At 34.2% G+C, this 19045-nt stretch overlaps 1 protein-coding gene across 3 annotated transcripts in view; it reads right to left on the reverse strand.

The window, feature by feature from the left end:
• Window positions 1-19045, reverse strand: part of Apoltp (Apolipoprotein lipid transfer particle) — a 194418-nt gene that overhangs the window by 26165 nt on the left and 149208 nt on the right. For all 3 annotated transcript variants that reach the window (XM_069836782.1, XM_069836783.1, XM_069836784.1), the window contains 8 exons: window positions 15523-15704; window positions 11888-12042; window positions 10157-10288; window positions 9957-10059; window positions 3752-3862; window positions 3492-3666; window positions 542-730; window positions 13-122 (listed from right to left, as the gene is read on the reverse strand). In XM_069836782.1, coding sequence (XP_069692883.1) covers window positions 13-122; window positions 542-730; window positions 3492-3666; window positions 3752-3862; window positions 9957-10059; window positions 10157-10288; window positions 11888-12042; window positions 15523-15704 — 1157 coding nt within the window. The remainder of the gene's footprint in view (window positions 1-12; window positions 123-541; window positions 731-3491; window positions 3667-3751; window positions 3863-9956; window positions 10060-10156; window positions 10289-11887; window positions 12043-15522; window positions 15705-19045) is intronic.

Below are 19045 nucleotides of genomic sequence, written 5' to 3' on the forward strand. Positions count from 1 at the left end.
AACGTGACTTACTTTAGCATACAGTTCATTTATTTTTTGTATAGCATAGTTTATCGAGGGAAGTTTGCTCAGTTCCTTGAATTCATCAATCAACTCATTGGCAATCTGCTGAAGTTCCTTTCCTAGAAAAGATCAGAAGCATAAAAATAAGAAACCTGGAAAGTCAGATTATCTATTTAGTTTAATTAATAAATGAATTTTCAGACTGATATGATTTAACACTACGTAAAGTTTAAAAATTACATTCAAGAACACATTTTGTTATTTGTACCATTCGCAAGTTGTAGAATACAATAATTAAGAATGCTTAATTGTTGGAAGTTTATACAGGTAAGGCACACTTAATTATTACGAGGAAAACGTGGGAAAATTAATGGATCTTGTTTTATGTAACAATTATTTCAGTTTCGTCTCTGTTATTGCCTCTGTCTGACGACAAAAACTTACGAATCTTGGTGGACTAAAAATAAATACGGCAGTCACAACATTTTAATCCCAATAACCTCTCCGACCACTGTGCAAGTTTGAAAATCGTACTTACCAAAAGGCACCATTGTGAAGTATTTTTCTTTTATAAATTCGTATACTATTTTTGAATATTTTCTTATGTTAGTGATAATATCATTCTTCGTAATATCTTTGTACAATTTATCAAGATCCTGACCAAAGTCATAAATTTTTGAAAAGTATGGCGATTCTAAAACATCATTTTTTCGTTCGTAGAGGAAATCTGAAACAAAACATTACATAAATTCTGTAATAGTTCGCAAAATCAACTTACCATTATGAACACTGTAATAATTCATATAGTATTAAAAAATCGTTCAAATAACATTCCTTGATCATGTATTAATTCTAGATTACTGAAATACTGTAGATTATGCTCAAGAACATAATGTTCATCACACAGTTAACAGACTAAGTTATTCGCTTTTCATATGGTAGACCTGAATTTGTTATGCATGAATGAAGCAGATTTTCAGGGGACTTCCCCCATTTCTCTTTGCTAGTATTTAATAATAATAATAATAATAATAATAATAATAATAATAATAATAATAATATATAGGCTATAGCATAATTTTAATTACATCGCATGCTATACATAGTCTCTTTACCTGGAGTATATTCATACTAAACTATTTTGAATTTAATATTAAAAATACCGAGCTTGTGTACCAGTAATTTGTTTTGTGTTATTCAGCACAATTTGACATAATTGTGCCAACTGTAAGGTGGGATTTATTTCTGTTTGTGGCAGAATAAATAAACAAAATTTATCATGTACTCAATCTGCCCTGCTAAAACAAAAGTTCGTATTTGCAAATATTGTGTTCTTGAGTTAAAAGGTGTATGTGCTTGTCTAGCATACAGGCAGTTTTTTTAGATACCAGTACTTACTTACTTACTGGCTTTTAAGGAACCCAGAGGTTCATTGCCGCCCTCATATAAGCCCGCCATTGGTCCCTATCCTGAGCAAGATTAATCCAATCTCTATCATCATATCCCACCTCCCTCAAATCCATTTTAATATTATCTTCCCATCTACGTCTCGGCCTCCCCAAAGGTCTTTTTCCCTCCGGCCTCCCAACTAACATTTCATATGCATTTCTGGATTCGCCCATATGTGCTACATGCCCTGCCCATCTCAAATGTCTGGATTTAATGTTCCTAATTATGTCAGGTGAAGAATACAATGCGTGCAGTTCTGTGTTGTGTAACTTTCTTCATTCTCCTATAACTTCATCTCTCTTAGCCCCAAATATTTTCCTAAGCACCTTATTCTCAAACACCCTTAACCTATGTTCCTCTCTCAAAGTGAGAATCCAAGTTTCAGAATCATAAAGAACAACCGGTAATATAACTGTTTTATAAATTCTACCTTTCAGTTTTTTTGACAGCAGACTGGATGATGAAAGCTTCTCAACCGAATAATAACAGGCATTTCCCATATTTATTCTGTGTTTAATTCCCCCCCCTCCCCCGAGTATCATTTATATTTGTTACTGTTGCTCCCAGGTATTTGAATTTTTCCACCTCTTCAAAAGATAAATTTCCAATATTTATATTTCCATTTCGTACAATATTCTGGTCACGAGACATAATCATATACTTTGTCTTTTCGGGATTTACTTCCAAACCTATCTCTTTACTTGCTTCAAGTAAAATTCCCATGTTTTCCCTAATCGTTTGTGGATTTTCTCCTAATATATTCACGTCATCTGCATAGACAATAAGCTGATGTAACCCATTCAATTCCAAACCCTCTCTGTTATCCTGGACTTTCCTAATGGCATACTCTAGAGCAAAGTTAAAAAGTAAAGGTGATAGTGCATTTCCTTGCTTTAGCCCACAGTGAATTGGAAATGCATCCGACAGAAATTGACCTATACGGACTCTGCTGTACGTTTCACTGAGACACATTTTAATTAATCGAACTAGTTTCTTGGGAATACCAAATTCAATAAGAATATCATATAAAACTTCTCTCTTAACCGAGCCATATGCCTTTTTGAAATCTATGAATAACTGATGCACTGTACCCTTATACTCACATTTTTTCTCCATTATCTGTCGAATACAAAATATCTGATCTGATCTATTACGTCTAAAACCACACTGATGATCCCCAGTAATTTCATCTACATATGGGGTTAATCTTCTCAAAAGAATATTAGACGAAATTTTGTATAACGTCAACAAAAGTGATATTCCTCGAAAGTTACTACAGTTAGTCTTGTTCCCCTTCTTAAAGATAGGTACGATTATGGATTCGTTCCATTGTTCTGGTACAATTTCCTTTTCCCAAATAGCAAGTACAAGCTTATAAATTTCGTTAGATAATGCGCTTCCACCCTCTTGTATTAATTCTGCTGGAATTTGATCGATACCTGGAGACTTATAATTTTTCAGATTTTCTATCGCAATTTCGACTTCAGAAAGTGTGGGTTCGGGTATAAATGGCTCAGCAGTTTGTATTTCAATTTCGTCCCGATCATTTCTATTTGGCCTATGTATATTTAGTAGTTGCCCAAAATAGTTTTTCCATCTGTTCAGGGTAGATTCCAGAACCAGTACGTTAAATTTAAATGAACAACTCGATTTATTACAGATACAACTTTATGGCTTAGCAATATATACCAAACATTCCCTTCAAGAACTTACACCTCTTAACTCTAAAACATAGTTCTACTTCGTGTTGGAGGCATTTAACATTTAGAGACATCCTTATAGTTTGATTCATAATTTTATCTTTCCATACTTAAGGATGCACTGGAAATATTGGTGAACGTGAGAAAAGTTCGAGGCAGAAGAAGACATCAGATGATAGAGAACATTAATACATATAGATCGTATATGGAGACTAAAAAGAAGGCAGAAAATAGGAAAGATTGGAGAATGCTGGGTTTTCAGTAAAACAGCCACGCGCATTTACTTTTGAGTTCCATTTTTCACTTCACAATTCATGTATCTTATAACTGATGCCATACCTAGAATCTCATTGCTTGCCTTCAGAACCATACTTTCCAAATAGTGGAGAACCTTTATGAAAGTAGGTTCAATTGTCTGTAAGAAATTATGCCAATGGTTCCACAGAAAAGTAGAAACTTTGTTCCACAAATTTTCCATTTGTTTTATGAAAGCAACGTGAAGATCTTTGATGAACTGAAAATAAAGGAACAATATTATTATTAAGTGCAAATTAAAAATTACAATATTAGAAAGATTTGCAGGAACTTATTCTACATACCCTGTCATATTTTTCCACAAATCTCTCAAGCAGTGCTGTGATTTGCGCTGTAGAATCACCTTTCAAGAGTCCATTTATGAAGTCAACTGCTTTCTTGTACGAAGTTTTGATCTATATAACAAATAAGTTAAGTTATGAAATGAATTACCCCTTCCAGAGTACATAATGCATTTGCCGTTTCTGTGTAACCTTGCCTCTACTTTCATCCTAGAGGCCTGTGTTATCAAGCATAGAAATCTATGCTGCTTCTCACTGTTTACTCGTTTATTTAACGACGGTTCATCAACTACAATATTATCTGGCACTGGTAGAATTGGTGAGCTGAGTTTGGGGATTTGTCATGGGGTCACTCGACATTCATCTTGTAGAGAAAACACCCAACCAGGCAATCGTCCCAAGGAGGATTCGAACTTTGCCTAAGTGCAGTTGGGAGCACAAGTTCTGTTTGCCACGCCAGTGACCTTCTCATTTTTCCTCACCCTGCACTGTTTGTGTACACCTACTTCAAAAAATTATTTTAACAGTTAGTTTTGCAATTGTCAATAATGAGATTCTAGGCACTCCTTTGTTGACAGGGGCGTAGTATCCATGGATATGGTGGAACCATTGCTTTCCTCTTCATTTTTAAAGGAAAGATTTTAAATCAACTATTATTATTCGTTTCTTCTTATATTTTGTTACTAGTATTTTGTGTTTATACAAAGTTTTGACTAGGGATGAATTTGAACACACAGGTGATGTGAGATGTTGGCTTCTGACCACCTGCTTGTGACAATGGGTTGCTGGAAAGGAAAAGGAAGACAGAGAGATAAAGAAGCATAATGCGTTCCTTTTTTTTTTTTTTTTTTTTTTTTTTTTTTTTTTTTTTTTTTTTTTTTTTAACCTCTCACGATACATAACTTGCATGTTGCTTCCAGCCAATTTCCGACATCTCTCCGCTGTATTGACAAGCATCAACAAGCAACATGCAATACTGTTCACAATGTGATACTGTGTACCATTTCAAAAATAAAATTACTGTTACGAAACCACACAATAAACCTTGGAATGGGACTATATTACCGGTTGTTCTGCATGGTTGTAAAACCTGGACTTTCACTTTGAGAGAGTAACAAAGATTAAGGGTGTTTGAGAATAAGGTGCTTAGGAAAATATTTGGGGCTAAGAGGGGATGAAGTTACAGGAGAATGGAGAAAGTTACACAACGCAGAACTGCACGCACTGTATTCTTCACCTGACATAATTAGGAACATTAAATCCAGACGTTTGAGATGGACAGGGCATGTAGCACGTATGGGCGAATCCAGAAATGCACATAGTGTGTTAGTTGGAAGGCCGGAGAGAAAAAGACCTTTGAGGAGGCCGAGACGTAGATGGGAGGATAATATAACAATGGATTTGAGGGAGGTGGAATATGACGACAGAAACTGGATCAATCTTGCACAGGATAGGGACTGATGGCAGGCTTATGTGAGGGTGACAATGAATCTCCGGGTTCCTTAAAAGCCATAAGTAGGCTATAATGTTATTAGTGGTCACATACGTTAATATTACAACTACAAAATATAACATTACTATTAAGTAATAATAATATTAATAACAAATAATAATACATACAGGTAGTCACTACATATGAATAAGTAGTTTTCGTGATTCTGCCCGCTGTCTGTCCACGCTCATATTACCAAAGATATTCAAATGAATTTATTTGTATGTATGAACAGATATAGGATTTTTTTAACTCTAAAAATGATCATGTTTAGTCACCTAAAGTAGATTTTAAAACATCAAAATGGACTCTAAAATACAGGCGTTTTGTGGGCACATTATAAGTGGACAGCAATGCTAGAATTAATATATGAAAAACTAAACTTATACTGTATATCTAAATATAATTACGCAAATTTGATTTAATTATGGATACTTCAGAAGGGGACAGCAATGTCAGTATTAAGATATTGAAAACTAAACTTATGTAGGTATCTAAATATAATTATGCAAACAAATTTGATTTCATTATAGGTACCGGTACCTTAGAAGGGGACAGCAGTGTTGAGAAAAGAACAGCTAAAATCGTATACCCCATCCCGCCTAGGACTCGCGTTACGGAATGCGCGCTGGTTCGAGTCCTCATGGGGGAAGAAATTTTCTCATGAAATTTCGGCCAGTGTATGGGACTGGTGCCCACCCAGCATCGTGATGCACTTGGGGAGCTACGATAGGTAGCGAAATCCGGTTGCGAATACCAGCTATAACAGCTGGGGGATCATCGTGCTAACCACACGATACCTCCATTCTGGTTGGATGATCGTCCACCTCTGCTTCGGCATGTGGCCGTGAGGCCAGCAGCCGGCTGGTCGGTCTAGGCCCTTCACGGGCTGTAGCACCACGGATTATTATTATAAAATCGTATACCCAGTACTTAAATTTAATGATATAAATTTGATGTCACTTATATTAGGTGTCTTAGAAGGGGACAGCAAATTTGAATTAAAAAGGAAGACAGGGAGTTCGTTGAATTCCTGTAATTTCGTAAAAGGTTACTGCTCAAGCCATTAGTAATACCTTGAATGTAATGCATAATTATACAATGATTTTCAAACTTAATTTATTTTTCGAATAATTAAATGTTGTGTGTTGCATCAGCCCGCTGTTGCTAAGGAGCAACGATATGTTTCCGGATTGTATCGACATACTCTCACTAAGGACCAAGAGGCGAAATGCTAACTTTCTTCCTGAACAGGTGCCACTTTAAGTTACACGGTATAATATCCAAAACATTTCTTCTTGGGTTCATGATTTACGTTTTTGTGCATGTTTTGGAAACTATGACTAGAAATTAAACAATAAGTAACAGACATACTGGCTATTACAGCCAACGTTGTAATAACCCATCAGCAAGTCTATTGTGCTATCAAAAAGGAGTGTTATATGACAGTAAAAATTTTTAATAGCCTCCCTATGGATATAAAAATGAAACTCAAAACGTAAGATTATTTAAGGCTAAATTAAAGAAGTGCCTAATTTCTCACGTCTTATATTCTGTAAATGAATTCATGACATTCAACAACGCTTCATGAAATTGATACTAAAACTTTGCGTTGTACTAGTAGATGACATTGTAAAGAAGATTGATAAATGGACAACTTACTAGTGTTATATATTTAAGCACGTGGGCTTACAGCTGTTTCGGTGTATAAAGTATTAAAAGTAGTGTACGCAAGACTCAAGGTGGATTATACTGTAAACCTTTTTTGTGTATATTTCAACTAGACTGCGACTATAAATTAAGACTTTATAGTAGTATTATATTTTTTGACTTGTTCCATATTCTAGCTGTGAAGCAATGTACGAATATCATGGAATGTTAATAAATACAATACAATACAAAATCCCTCGCGTTGTATTAGTATATTGTAAACTTTGGGTCACTGCTGAGAAGAAACTGTCTACTGAAGGATGCACTGGAAGGAATGGTGATCGGGAGAAGAGTTAGGTGTAGAAGAAGATATCAGATGATAGACTACATTAAGATACAATAGCGCGCAAATTAATCCGAACATGACATATTTTTTACATTTTCTGTCATTGTTGGCCTCACAGCTGCTCATACCGCTTTAATTGACATCTGTAGTACGTGTAATTCCATTCTTGAAGGTCTGTCGTTATTATTTTTTTTATAATATGTGACATTTTGCCTGTCGTTTTGTACTTATAAGCATTTCAGTTGTGTTGAAGACTTAATACTGCAATCCTGTGTACAATTCTGTCATCTTCACAAATGGATACAACTCCACGAAAACGGTCTAAAATTATAACATTAGCAGAGCATTCTTCTATGACACAGAGGCAAATTGCTGCAGAATGTCACATCGGTTTGGCTACTGTTAATTCAATCATAAAACGATACAGGGAGACTGGATCCATCACACCCCAGAAAAAAGGAAACTGTGGCCGGAAAAGGAAGATTTCACCTGCAGATGATCGTTTAATTGTCAGGAAAAGTAAATTAAATCCTAGACTAACTGCTGTCGACTTAACCCGCGAGTTAATGGCTACCACTGGGGCGAATATTCACGTCACAACAGTGCGGCGTAGGCTTTTGGAAGCTGGACGAAGGGCTCGTAAGCCTATTAAGAAACAACTGCTAACCCCTGTTATGTGCAAAAAACTCAATGTGGGCAAAATTACATCAACATTGGACAGTGAATGACTGGAAGAATGTACTTTTTCCGATGAGTCTCATTTCGAGGTCCACGGCCACTGTGTTTCTTACGTACGGAAAGGATCCGAAAAAGTAACAGCAGCTCATCTCCAACAAGCACCCAAATACCCCCCCTAAAATAATGTTTTGGAGTTGTTTTACACATGAAGGGCCTGGAGCATTAATACCTATCAAGGGAATGATGAATTCTGACAAATATATTCAGTTATTGGAAACCAGAATCGTACCCCAGCTGCAAAAATCATTTCCGGATGGCAGAGGTGTGTTCCAACAAGACCTGGCACCATGCCATACATCTCGAAAAACTACAGAATTCTTCAACAAGAAGAATATTCAGGTACTCCCTGGCCAGGCAACTCACCCGACATCAACCCCATTGAGAAATTGTGGTCAATTTGCAAAAGAAGAATGCAAAAAATGAATTGTTCTACAAAGGAGAAGATGATTTCTGCCCTCATTGGTGTATGGTTTCGCGATGAAGAAATGAAGAATATTTGTGGGAAATTAGTGGAATCCATGCCAAATCGTCTCAGAGCTGTTATTAGGAACAAGGGAGGCCACATAGATTACTGAGGTATGTCTTAGATCCTTTTTTTTTATCCCGTTTGAGTGTTTTTGCATAAGAAATTACGTTGTTCGGATTAATTTGCATGCTACTGTATATGGATCATAAGAGGAGACAAAGAGGAAAGCAGAAAATAGGAAAGACTGCAGAAAACTGAGTTTGCAGTGAAAGACCTGCCCTTGGGCATGAATGAATGAATGAATGAATGAATGAATGAATGAATTAATTAATTAATTGCAAAATGCTTCTGTATATATTTCGACTAGACTGTGACTATAATTAAAACTTTGTAGTACTATTAAAATTTTTTTGATATGTTCCATATTCTAGCTGTGAAGCAATGTACGAAGACCATGGAATGTAAATAAATACAATACAATACAAAACAAAACGTTCATGGGTTCAAACCCAGCTGAAGGCGGTACAAAGATCCCCTTCAGAAGGGTCTCATGTCGTAGCTTTGTGCAAGATAAAATAACTAATGGTATCATATGTTCCAGAATAAGAGGCCTACAGGCAGAATTTACTGATCATCTCTCGCCTATCATCTTATCTGTCATCTGTTTACACATCTGAAATAAGATTCGACCCTGCAAAACTAGCAGAGCTCAGAAATGTTCTAAGTGATGCCAATCAAGACTAGATATCCTTACGGAAAATTATGAGGTTGTTCTGTGTTTCCAGATCAGTACCCTCTCGACACTTACTGCAGACCATCTTAAGAGAACCTTTTATCTGCAGACTTCTGGTCTATATAGACTTTGCGGTTAAGAGTGGACTGTGAACTCTCATGAAACATTTCTTTCTTAAGGTACTGATAAACCAATATACTTAATATGTATGATAGTTGACACTGACCAGTATGTAATGCTATAATTATATTTGTCAATTAAATCAGGGAAAACTTTTACTTTTTTATATGATACTAGTGTAAATTGGCGGTAATATTGGCACACTGAAATAGTAATATTTAATTAATTCATTAACTAGTGGACTTACTCGTGTTAATTATGTAAGAGTAGGATGGTGCGTGAAGCACTGAAACAGCTGTAAGCCGCACAAATCTTACATAATTAACACGAGTAAGTCCACTAGTTAATCAATTAATTATATTCAAGTGTTAAAAGTAGTGTATGCAAGATTCAAAATGGAGTAATATTTACTTATCTTTTGAGAAGAGTTAGTGTCAAAATTAACGCTACTGTTCCACATAACCACTATGGAAAGTAAATACACGAGGAGCTGTCTCAAATTCTTTTTCTTTATTGTTGTTTATGTCCGTTCCAAAAGCTATTAATGCTAGATTCATAATGTGTGCTGTGCAGAGCTGGAATTGCAAATTCTTTATAGTTCAAATGAAGTGACACTTTATGAATAAAGAGTAAATAAAGTAGAAAAGTAGAACACTAACTTACTGTTTCAATAATCCACAGAAGGGATTTTCTGATTGCCTTTCCCGATTCTCCCATAACCTCCCAGATTTCATTCAGAATTTCAGGTAACGATTCAATATGGCCTCTGTAAGCATAAAAAAGAGAATTATATACAAATATGCAGTTATACATTAAATGCAGTAAATGTAATTCTGCTAACCACATAACTTACAAACACATACCTGATTGATAATTCATCGATGATGTAACTTGTTATGCCAACAATGTCTCGGATGTAGAACTCATTTGCATTATATGAATTATTCAAATATATTTTGAATTCTTCGAAGTCATCAACTAGAATTTTTAGCTCACTGCAAAAAATAATTTCATGAGAATATAATGTGTATTACAAGTAAATTTGTTTCACTTGCACGAAATAAACACTATTAATATAATGCATGGCAAATTCATCAACATCCACTTGCACAGAGTGACATTCCATTGGAAATCCTTGCTATAATAGTAGCGATCCTAGTGGTTAGCAACTATCTATGGATGCATATTTACTACGTATTGAGCTTCGTGACTGTATATACTAGACTGTGGTCCTATTTAGAGGACAGTTATTTTCTCTCAAACTAGGCATCTCAAAATATTATGTATGATAGGTATGTGTTCTGCTGGACTTTCTTGTGTGTTTTCAACAAATAAAACATCAAAATGTACCTGGGACTTATTGGGTTAAGACAGAAATATTAATCTTGTTTACACACTTTTAACACTTGTATCGTCAATGATTTTTTAAATAAACAAATTTTTATCTATCCTGTGTTAATTTGAAACTATTATGGTATTTTGCTTAATGACTAGTTTCGGCCTTTTTCTGTCATTTTCAGATTTCTAGTGAGGTCTTATGCTTGTTTTCGGTTTCTTCTTGCTCACCAAAATACCAGCAAGAAGAAACCAGAAACAAATACAAGACTTCACTAGAAATCTGAAGCTGGTGGAAACAAGCCGAAACTAGTAATTAATAAAGGTAAAATACCATAATAGTTCTAATATCAGCACAGAAAAGTTAAAAAATTTGTTTAACACATTTAAAAAATATATTAATCACATAATATAGACAGTAAACAGTAAAATTCAATGAAAAATACTCCACAGCCACAAAAAAGAAGCAGCAATAATGTGCATGCACACATGAAAAATGAAGCTGCGATAATTTATTGAAAGTTCAGAAACTGTAGATTTATCACAGCGCACCATTAAAATAATTGTTAAGGATGTGGAAAAACTGAGTCTGAGAAATTTTTTCTATGCAATGATGGCAGTAGATACCAGTAGATGATGGCGTTTCTTGGGGTTAAAAAAAAAGGTGGGGCACACCTGAAATATGCCTTAAAAATAAGTCACGCTTATCCAAAGCTTACCTTGGCATTTCATTTCTTGTAGATCAATTTTATCTTCCTACTTTTGGCTGAAGCAAATTTCTCTATTAGTCACTTACTGAAGTGGACGAGTGTTTTAGTAACCCATTTTTCAAAATTCACAGTGTTCATCTGTCCATGGTGGTCTCCAGTGGATGTCCCATTTTGTAAATTAGGAGAAAATTTTGTAGAAATCGTTTGTATTGCACGCATAAAAGTCAGTGAACTCCATTATAGGCCAAACTGGCAGGGAGTTAGGTTCCCATCCCTTAAGGCAGCGTCACCCCTGCTAGATATGATTAGATATGATAAAAGCTACTACAACATCGTATCATCTTCACCCCTCAGTCACTACAGACCTCACTAGCACTGACAAGGTTTGAACCAGAATCTCTACTATGAAAAACAGATGCTAAAGGCGTTTTGTTAACAATGTGCCTAAGAGAGCGTATGATATGTGATTCAAAGAGGTGGAATGATGGAGAGACAGGGAGCAATAAACTCAAAAACGAGCATGCAGTCTGCAAATTTGTTGCAACGTACCCTATATCGTCTAGGAAATTTTGTACAATGGGCTTTGCATCCAACCAGATGTCATTTACAGCTTCTGACGTTTCATATTTAATGTACTGTCTCCAATAATCAACAGAATTAATAAGAGCAGTCCATACCGAGTCAAGGGCATCATGAATTCCACTCTGAAAATAAAAAGAAGAGATATTTTACAAATAGGAAGTAAATAAATGCAATTAAGGAAATATGTTAGTTTAACCTAAAGATAATACACAAAACTAATGCAAGTAAAGGGTTTTCTTAAGAATTACAAAAGTAGAGCATGAGGAGAAGGGAAGAGAAGAGAGACTTAAAGGAAAGGAGACTAACAAAGATATATAAGAAAAAGAAGGACTTTTTAAAAAGGCAGAAACCAGAATTTAGTCAAACACCGATTATGTAAAGCTATAAATTTATGAATGTAACATCATTTAATAACAGTTACTTATAAAGTGAATAATAAATAAAGTAATTTAATGCCTACGAATTTGTCTTGTATAGAAAAGTGAAAAGAGCTTTGGGAAACATCACAGGTTTTCAGCGTTCACAAATTAGAAACTAGTTTCCAGAAAGTTGGAGTCTTTCCAGCAACGGTTTTTTGGTCCGAAAATGATTAACGTCATCATCACTCTCATTATTCTATCAACAGTATTAATCATTTCAGAAACTACAGAGAGACCTGTCCCATACCCTCTCTGCTTATAATATATCTTACCAAGTCCAAGTCTTCACAATTGTAAGGTTCAAATAATGTAACTATTGAGTAGAGTTTAAGCTAGGAAAAAAAATAATTGTTGCAAAAATGCACAAATAAAAAATTACATTTGTGCAAATTGCGGAAAGTTTGTGCAACATTCTAAATAATTGTACAGAAACTAAGGTTTGCAGAAGCCAAAAAAAAAAAAAAAAAAAAAAAAAAATATATATATATGTAATTTGCTTCTTGAAATTTATTAATAGTTTAATAGTTTAAATTACATGTCTAAAAACAAAATGTATACACAAGGTCAGATAAATTACAAAGGGATTGTACAATCAAAAAATTCGTCAAGATTATAAAACGGATTTAAAATTAACCAACTAGAGGTGTAAAATTTGAGAGCAGCTCTGCTTAAATTAAAAATATGGGATGGAAATTTATTTGCAACCTTCAATGACATTTGACAAAAGTTTTTTTGGGATTTAGCAAGTCTACATGTTATGATATTAAAATCATTTCCTTGTCTTGTGTCATAGGAATGAATATCATTTCTTAATGTTAAAGTTGGAAGATTATCTTTAACATACAAAATTAACCCTAGAATATATAAATTAATTACAGTCATGATTTTGTTTTTCACAAATACGGTAATGTTTTACAATGTTCATTAAAAGCTACATTTGATAAAATTCTTATTGCCCCCCTTTTTTTTTAAGCAATAGGGCCCTATTTATAAAAACACTGTTGTCCCATAACAGTATTCCATAGGTAAGAGTACTTTGAAAGTAAGCAAAATAATCATCACGAATACAGTTTTCAGGTACCAGTACAACAGTTTTTAATCTCTTAAGGAGAAACAAAGTTCTTGAAAGTTTATAGAAATATGATCAATATGACTTTCCCATGTCAACTTGGAATCAACAATAATTCCTAACATATTAAACTGACTTTGTTCATGATCGGTCTTCTTAAGAGTAAAAATCACATGTTCAGTTTTAGCTGGGTTCAACAAAAATCCATTTGCATTAAACCAAACTTCAGCATCTCTTAAATTATGTTGAGCAAAGCTTTTCAAATAGTTAATATCACTATGGTTAATTAAAAAAGTAGTATCATCCGCGTACAGAACGGTATCAGCATTTATATTATAGGATAGGTCATTAGTAGCTAGCAAAAACAATATCGGACCCAATACGGAGCCCTGAGGAATTCCATAATAATAATTCATAACATAAGATTTTTTGCCATTAAACGAAACACTTTGCTTGTGATCTGATAAGTAGGATTCAAAAATCATCAACTCACTTCCTATGACACCCAAATAACTTAATTTAGTCAATAGAGTACTATAATCAACACAATCAAAAGCTTTGCTTAAGTCACAAAAAGTTGCATGAAAATAAACATTATTTTCAAAAGCATCCAATGCTTGCTTTACAAGACAACTAACTGCACCTATGGTATTATGTTCAGACCTGAAACCATACTGCTGGCAATATAACAACTTGTTAGATTCTAAATAAAATACGAGTTGTTTCTTAATTATCTGTTCAGGGTTTAGCAAAAACAGCAACATTAGAAATTGGTCTATAATTACTGGGGTCATCACTTCCAAACCATCTTATAACTCATAGTCTAGGTGTGTAAGTAAATCGTTGCACCTGTGTTTAAAATCAATTGCTATTGAATTTACATTCCATTAAAATACTGTATCTCTAACATTGAGACCACTTGGGAAATCAAATTCTTTATGAGTAGGACTTCAGGATTTATCGTTAGCAGAGTGCTAGAAAGGCGACTTCTAATTTCAATTTTTATAAGATTACTAAATCCTCGATCACATTTACAGTGCGCAATGGAATTGTTCCAGCATACTGTATAACTAAATCAGTTAGAGGAAACTTTCACTTCACTTAACATGCATGAATTGTACCAACTCCTTGAAATCCATTCATGAAGAGAAGGCCTTATGGTCGTAACTCTGCAAGTAGAAATAAATCTATTGAATAAAAAATAAAAAATGAATGAATGAACAATGCATAAGATTTATGCTCAATACCTTCTTGAAGATTGTCTGTTCCATTAACATTTAATCTAAATCTACAGATTTTCCAGAACTAATTGGTTGATTGTCGTATTTTTGCACATTTACATTGAAAATATATCGCATATTTAGAAGTCGAATAGCAAAATGCGACAAATTCGACTGTGGCTTAAACCCGGTTATTGAGGTTATTTAAAATGCCAGCAAAGGTTAGATGTCTGGTCTTGAATCAGCCCTCTATCGCTTGCTGGGACTTCCTGCAGCTGTTAATACCAATATTGAATTTAAAATTAATGTCAGTTGCCTAACAACAGAAGCATGGACCAAATAATCTCATTACAGAAACCAGCCTTGAAATCGTTTTGAGAACTTGTCACTGAACATTTCAAGTTCATGTATACAAATCTTTAAATTTCTGCTTTGAACTAGATTTTAATGCTATTGTACAAGAATTATTCCAGGCATTTTACTGCAATTTTCTAGTTTGGCACTGATCCCATCAAACTTTGCTCAGTAAGCATGTTACATGTAACACAAACACCTCGAAACCTTGTGGAGAAGAGCCTTCCTTCTTAACTCTCTCACAAATTTTTTTTCTGCTTTTAGATTCCGTAAGAAACTATATTAATGCCAGGTAGAATTGATAAATGTTTAAATAATTCTAAATAGGAATTATTTTTTAGAAATTTTTTTTTTAACATTTTCATAGCTTTAATTTAGTTTGTATTATATGGAGCTTAACTCTATTGCACTCATCTACCTTATGAGAAAAATTTAAGTTTTAGCAGCTGCTAGCACAAATGCCAACATTTTGATGTAACTTAAAATAACCTCGCTGTAGTATAGCTACCGATAATACAATAAAAGTAAAGAAAAGCATACCATTATTTCAGATTTTATTTCAGGGCGCCACTTAAGCTTTGAAGTGACGAGACGTGAATGATTCAAACGGAGGTAAAAGGAAACATCTGATATGCGAATTTCCTCATAATCTCTCCAAATACTAAAAATAGCATTGCGAGCATCTGGAATCTTGCCATACATATTGAAGCTTTCTGATGCATCTGAAACCATAATCAATGTATAAATTTATCGACTATTTCTAACAATGTAGGCATAGTAGGGCTAACTAGAAGAGCAGATGGAGAAGTGTCCCCACTACCTATTGTCTCTGCAGCCACTTTCTTCATTTGCTTCGCAATCCAATTAAAGCTAATTTCCCCACTTTCTCTGCTTCTGCGTGAAGTAGTTCAGGACAGTAGGTCGTGATACATTCCTATGTAGTATTATCAGGTATTGCCATGTTCCTGTTGTGATTGCGGTAGATAAGTAAATGGTGGCACAGGATTTGTGTTAAATATATAGGGTAGAGGGAGAACATTTTCTCGCTGGTCACTTGTTATTTCTGACTCATCCTGCTATGAAGATTTTCATGTTCTTATAATCTGGATATTTCAACAAAGTTTTCAAGAAACAGTAATTTAAGTATTTTATTTCTTCCACGACTCCATGCCTAATGCAATCCTATTAGTCGTTGCATAAAAATGTTCCATTACCCGGTACGAAATTCAAACCTAAAAGGAATTTATGATGAACAGTCTTCATGTTACAAAATTAAACTACTAATTATTTTCTAATACATTGCATATAAGAGTTTTACAGCTTTGGGAATCATACCTACTGCCTAAACTGTGTATATAATGGGAATTAATAAAAGAGACTTTAAGTTGAAACTGTGTATCTTTGTCGACTATCATACAGAAGTGCTGCACTGAGTACCAACTATTTCATGACTGAAGTGCTCGATCTTGGAGGAAGTTAGATTGTGTTTTGTTTACCGCATGCTTGAAGGTACCTATTTTCATGTCATTTTAACAGCAATGAAATAAAACTTTTTCTTTTAAAATTATCATATTATCATGGTAATAATATTTATTTTATTGCAGTAAACTGCTACCGCTGCTGCCACTGCTACAGCTACCACTACCACTACACCGAAATGCGACCAATTTTCTTCAAGACAATGTCTTCATATTTTTTAAATTTTCACCTTGAGTACCCCAGAAATTAAATTTAGTTTTGTCTGATCATACCCAGTTTTAAAAATATCAGTGGTTTCGATATTCTCAGAAAGTAATACTGTTAGTATGTCAATCATATTGTTATTGTTGAAGTCAATTATAAAATGCTGTTGTTAATGATTTAATATAAACAGACCATTCCAAAAATTACTAAGCATATTTCTTTTATCGTTTTCTTTCATCGTGTTAGTTTACCTTTATTTCTTGTGGGATTTTGGTACAATAGTTTTAACATATACTTTTGTCTCAGTACGTGCTTTCTTAATGTTTGTGATTATCAGGGAAAGGATTTATATGTAAATACATATTTACTTATAAAGCTAATATAATTTATATTTTGCATTATCTTTATGTTTCACAATGTGTAGGGTTGAAAAATCCTACTTTTATTTTCCATATTTTTCCATATTTTAGAGTTTAGTACATATTTTCGTTAATTTCCATATATTTTCCATATTTCATATAAAACAGTCCATATTATATTAGGTTTAACAATAAAACAAAACAAAATTCCATTAACTTTTAAAAATACATTTCAACAATAGAGATTTAAACACATGTTCAGTAATCCCTTTAACATCAGAGTTATTTGAAAATTAGCAGTCCTATCAACAATGGGAAAGTAAGTTACAAAACTGTATTAATTTAATTTAAAATTTTTAACAGACTTCAGTTGTGCAGCTCAACAGTTAAATGCCAGTCAGAGTACACATAGGTTCAGTTTTGTAAATCATACTATAAAGACGGTAAATATGCCAAAAGTACGTCATTCAGTCAATTTAAAATCAAAACTAACAAGTTACATTTCAGAATTTAAAGAAGATGGTTTATCAACTGACAATAAAATATTATTTTGTAATTTGTGTCAGTGTGCAGTATCATCTACACAAAAGTTCCTGGTGCAACAACACATTACAACTAGTAAACATCAGGCCAACAAACAACTAAATTCCAAGCAGAGACAATTGTTTTTAACACAACCAACAACATCGAATGTAAGATCTGAGTTTAACATCGACCTGTGCCGTTCTCTCATCTCTGCTGATATTCCTCTCTACAAACTAAAGAATAAGGTCTTCAGGGAATTCCTTGAAAAATATACTCAACATACAATCCCGGATGAGTCAACACTTAGGAAGACGTATGCTCCATCCATCTACGATGAGACAATACAGAAGATAAGAGATGAAATTAAAGATAGTTCAATTTGGGTTTCCATTGATGAGACTCCCGACAAAGAAGGTAGACTTGTTGGTAATGTAGTTATCGGTTTGTTAAGTGAACAATATTCTGAACGAATTCTTTTACATTGTGATGTTCTAGAAAAGTGCAATAACAAAACTATAGTTAAACTGTTCAACGAAGCTATGGGTATCCTGTGGCCAAAGGGTATTATGTACGATAATGTGTTATTCTTTATTAGCGATGCTGCCCCTTATATGGTCAAAGCTGGACAAGCATTATCTGTTGTATATCCTAAATTGACTCATTTTACTTGTGTGGCGCATGCATTTCATCGTGTGGCAGAAGTGGTCAGAGACAATTTCCCTAAAGTAGATTTGTTGATTTCATCAGTGAAAAAAGTATTTCTCAAAGCTCCCAGTAGAGTTAACGTGTTGAAAGAAATGTACCCTGAAATTCCATTGCCACCAAAGCCAATTTTAACTAGATGGAGTACATGGCTAGAAGCAGTTGAATATTATGCCGAACATATAGACTCTATTAACAATGTTCTCCTTGCATTGGACTCTGAAGATGCAGTCTCAATTGATACTGCGAAAACAGTTACCTGTGACATAAGTGTGAAGAATGACTTAGCTCACATTCAGCATACATTTTCATGCATCATAAAAACGCTCAAAAGTCTCCAAAATAGGCACCTTTCACTATCTGAAAGTTTTGAAATTATAAATAGTACTGTGGAACAACTGAATCGTGGTAGAGGTAAAGTTGCAGATGCAGTAAGAGCTAAGGTGGACACTGTACTTTCAAAAAACCCTGGATATGAAGAACTACAAAAGGTTGTTGCTGTGATGAGTGGTGAATCAACAGTGAAGATTAACTTGGACTTATCCCCAGCAGACATTGTGAAATTGAATTATGTACCAGTTACTTCTTGTGACGTCGAACGCTCTTTTAGTCAGTATAAATCTATCCTCAGAGACAATAGAAGAAGATTCACTTTTCAGCACTTGAAAGAAATGTTTGTAACCTATTGTTATGGTAACAGACAATAAAAATTGTGTTTTGTTGAAACTACATTGGAAGATAAGGTACGTCCATTATATTTTTTGTTTAGTTTGATTAAAATGTACCAATATTTA

Source organism: Periplaneta americana, chromosome 10 (assembly GCF_040183065.1).
Source record: "Periplaneta americana isolate PAMFEO1 chromosome 10, P.americana_PAMFEO1_priV1, whole genome shotgun sequence".
Classification (NCBI taxonomy): Eukaryota; Metazoa; Arthropoda; class Insecta; order Blattodea; family Blattidae; genus Periplaneta; species Periplaneta americana.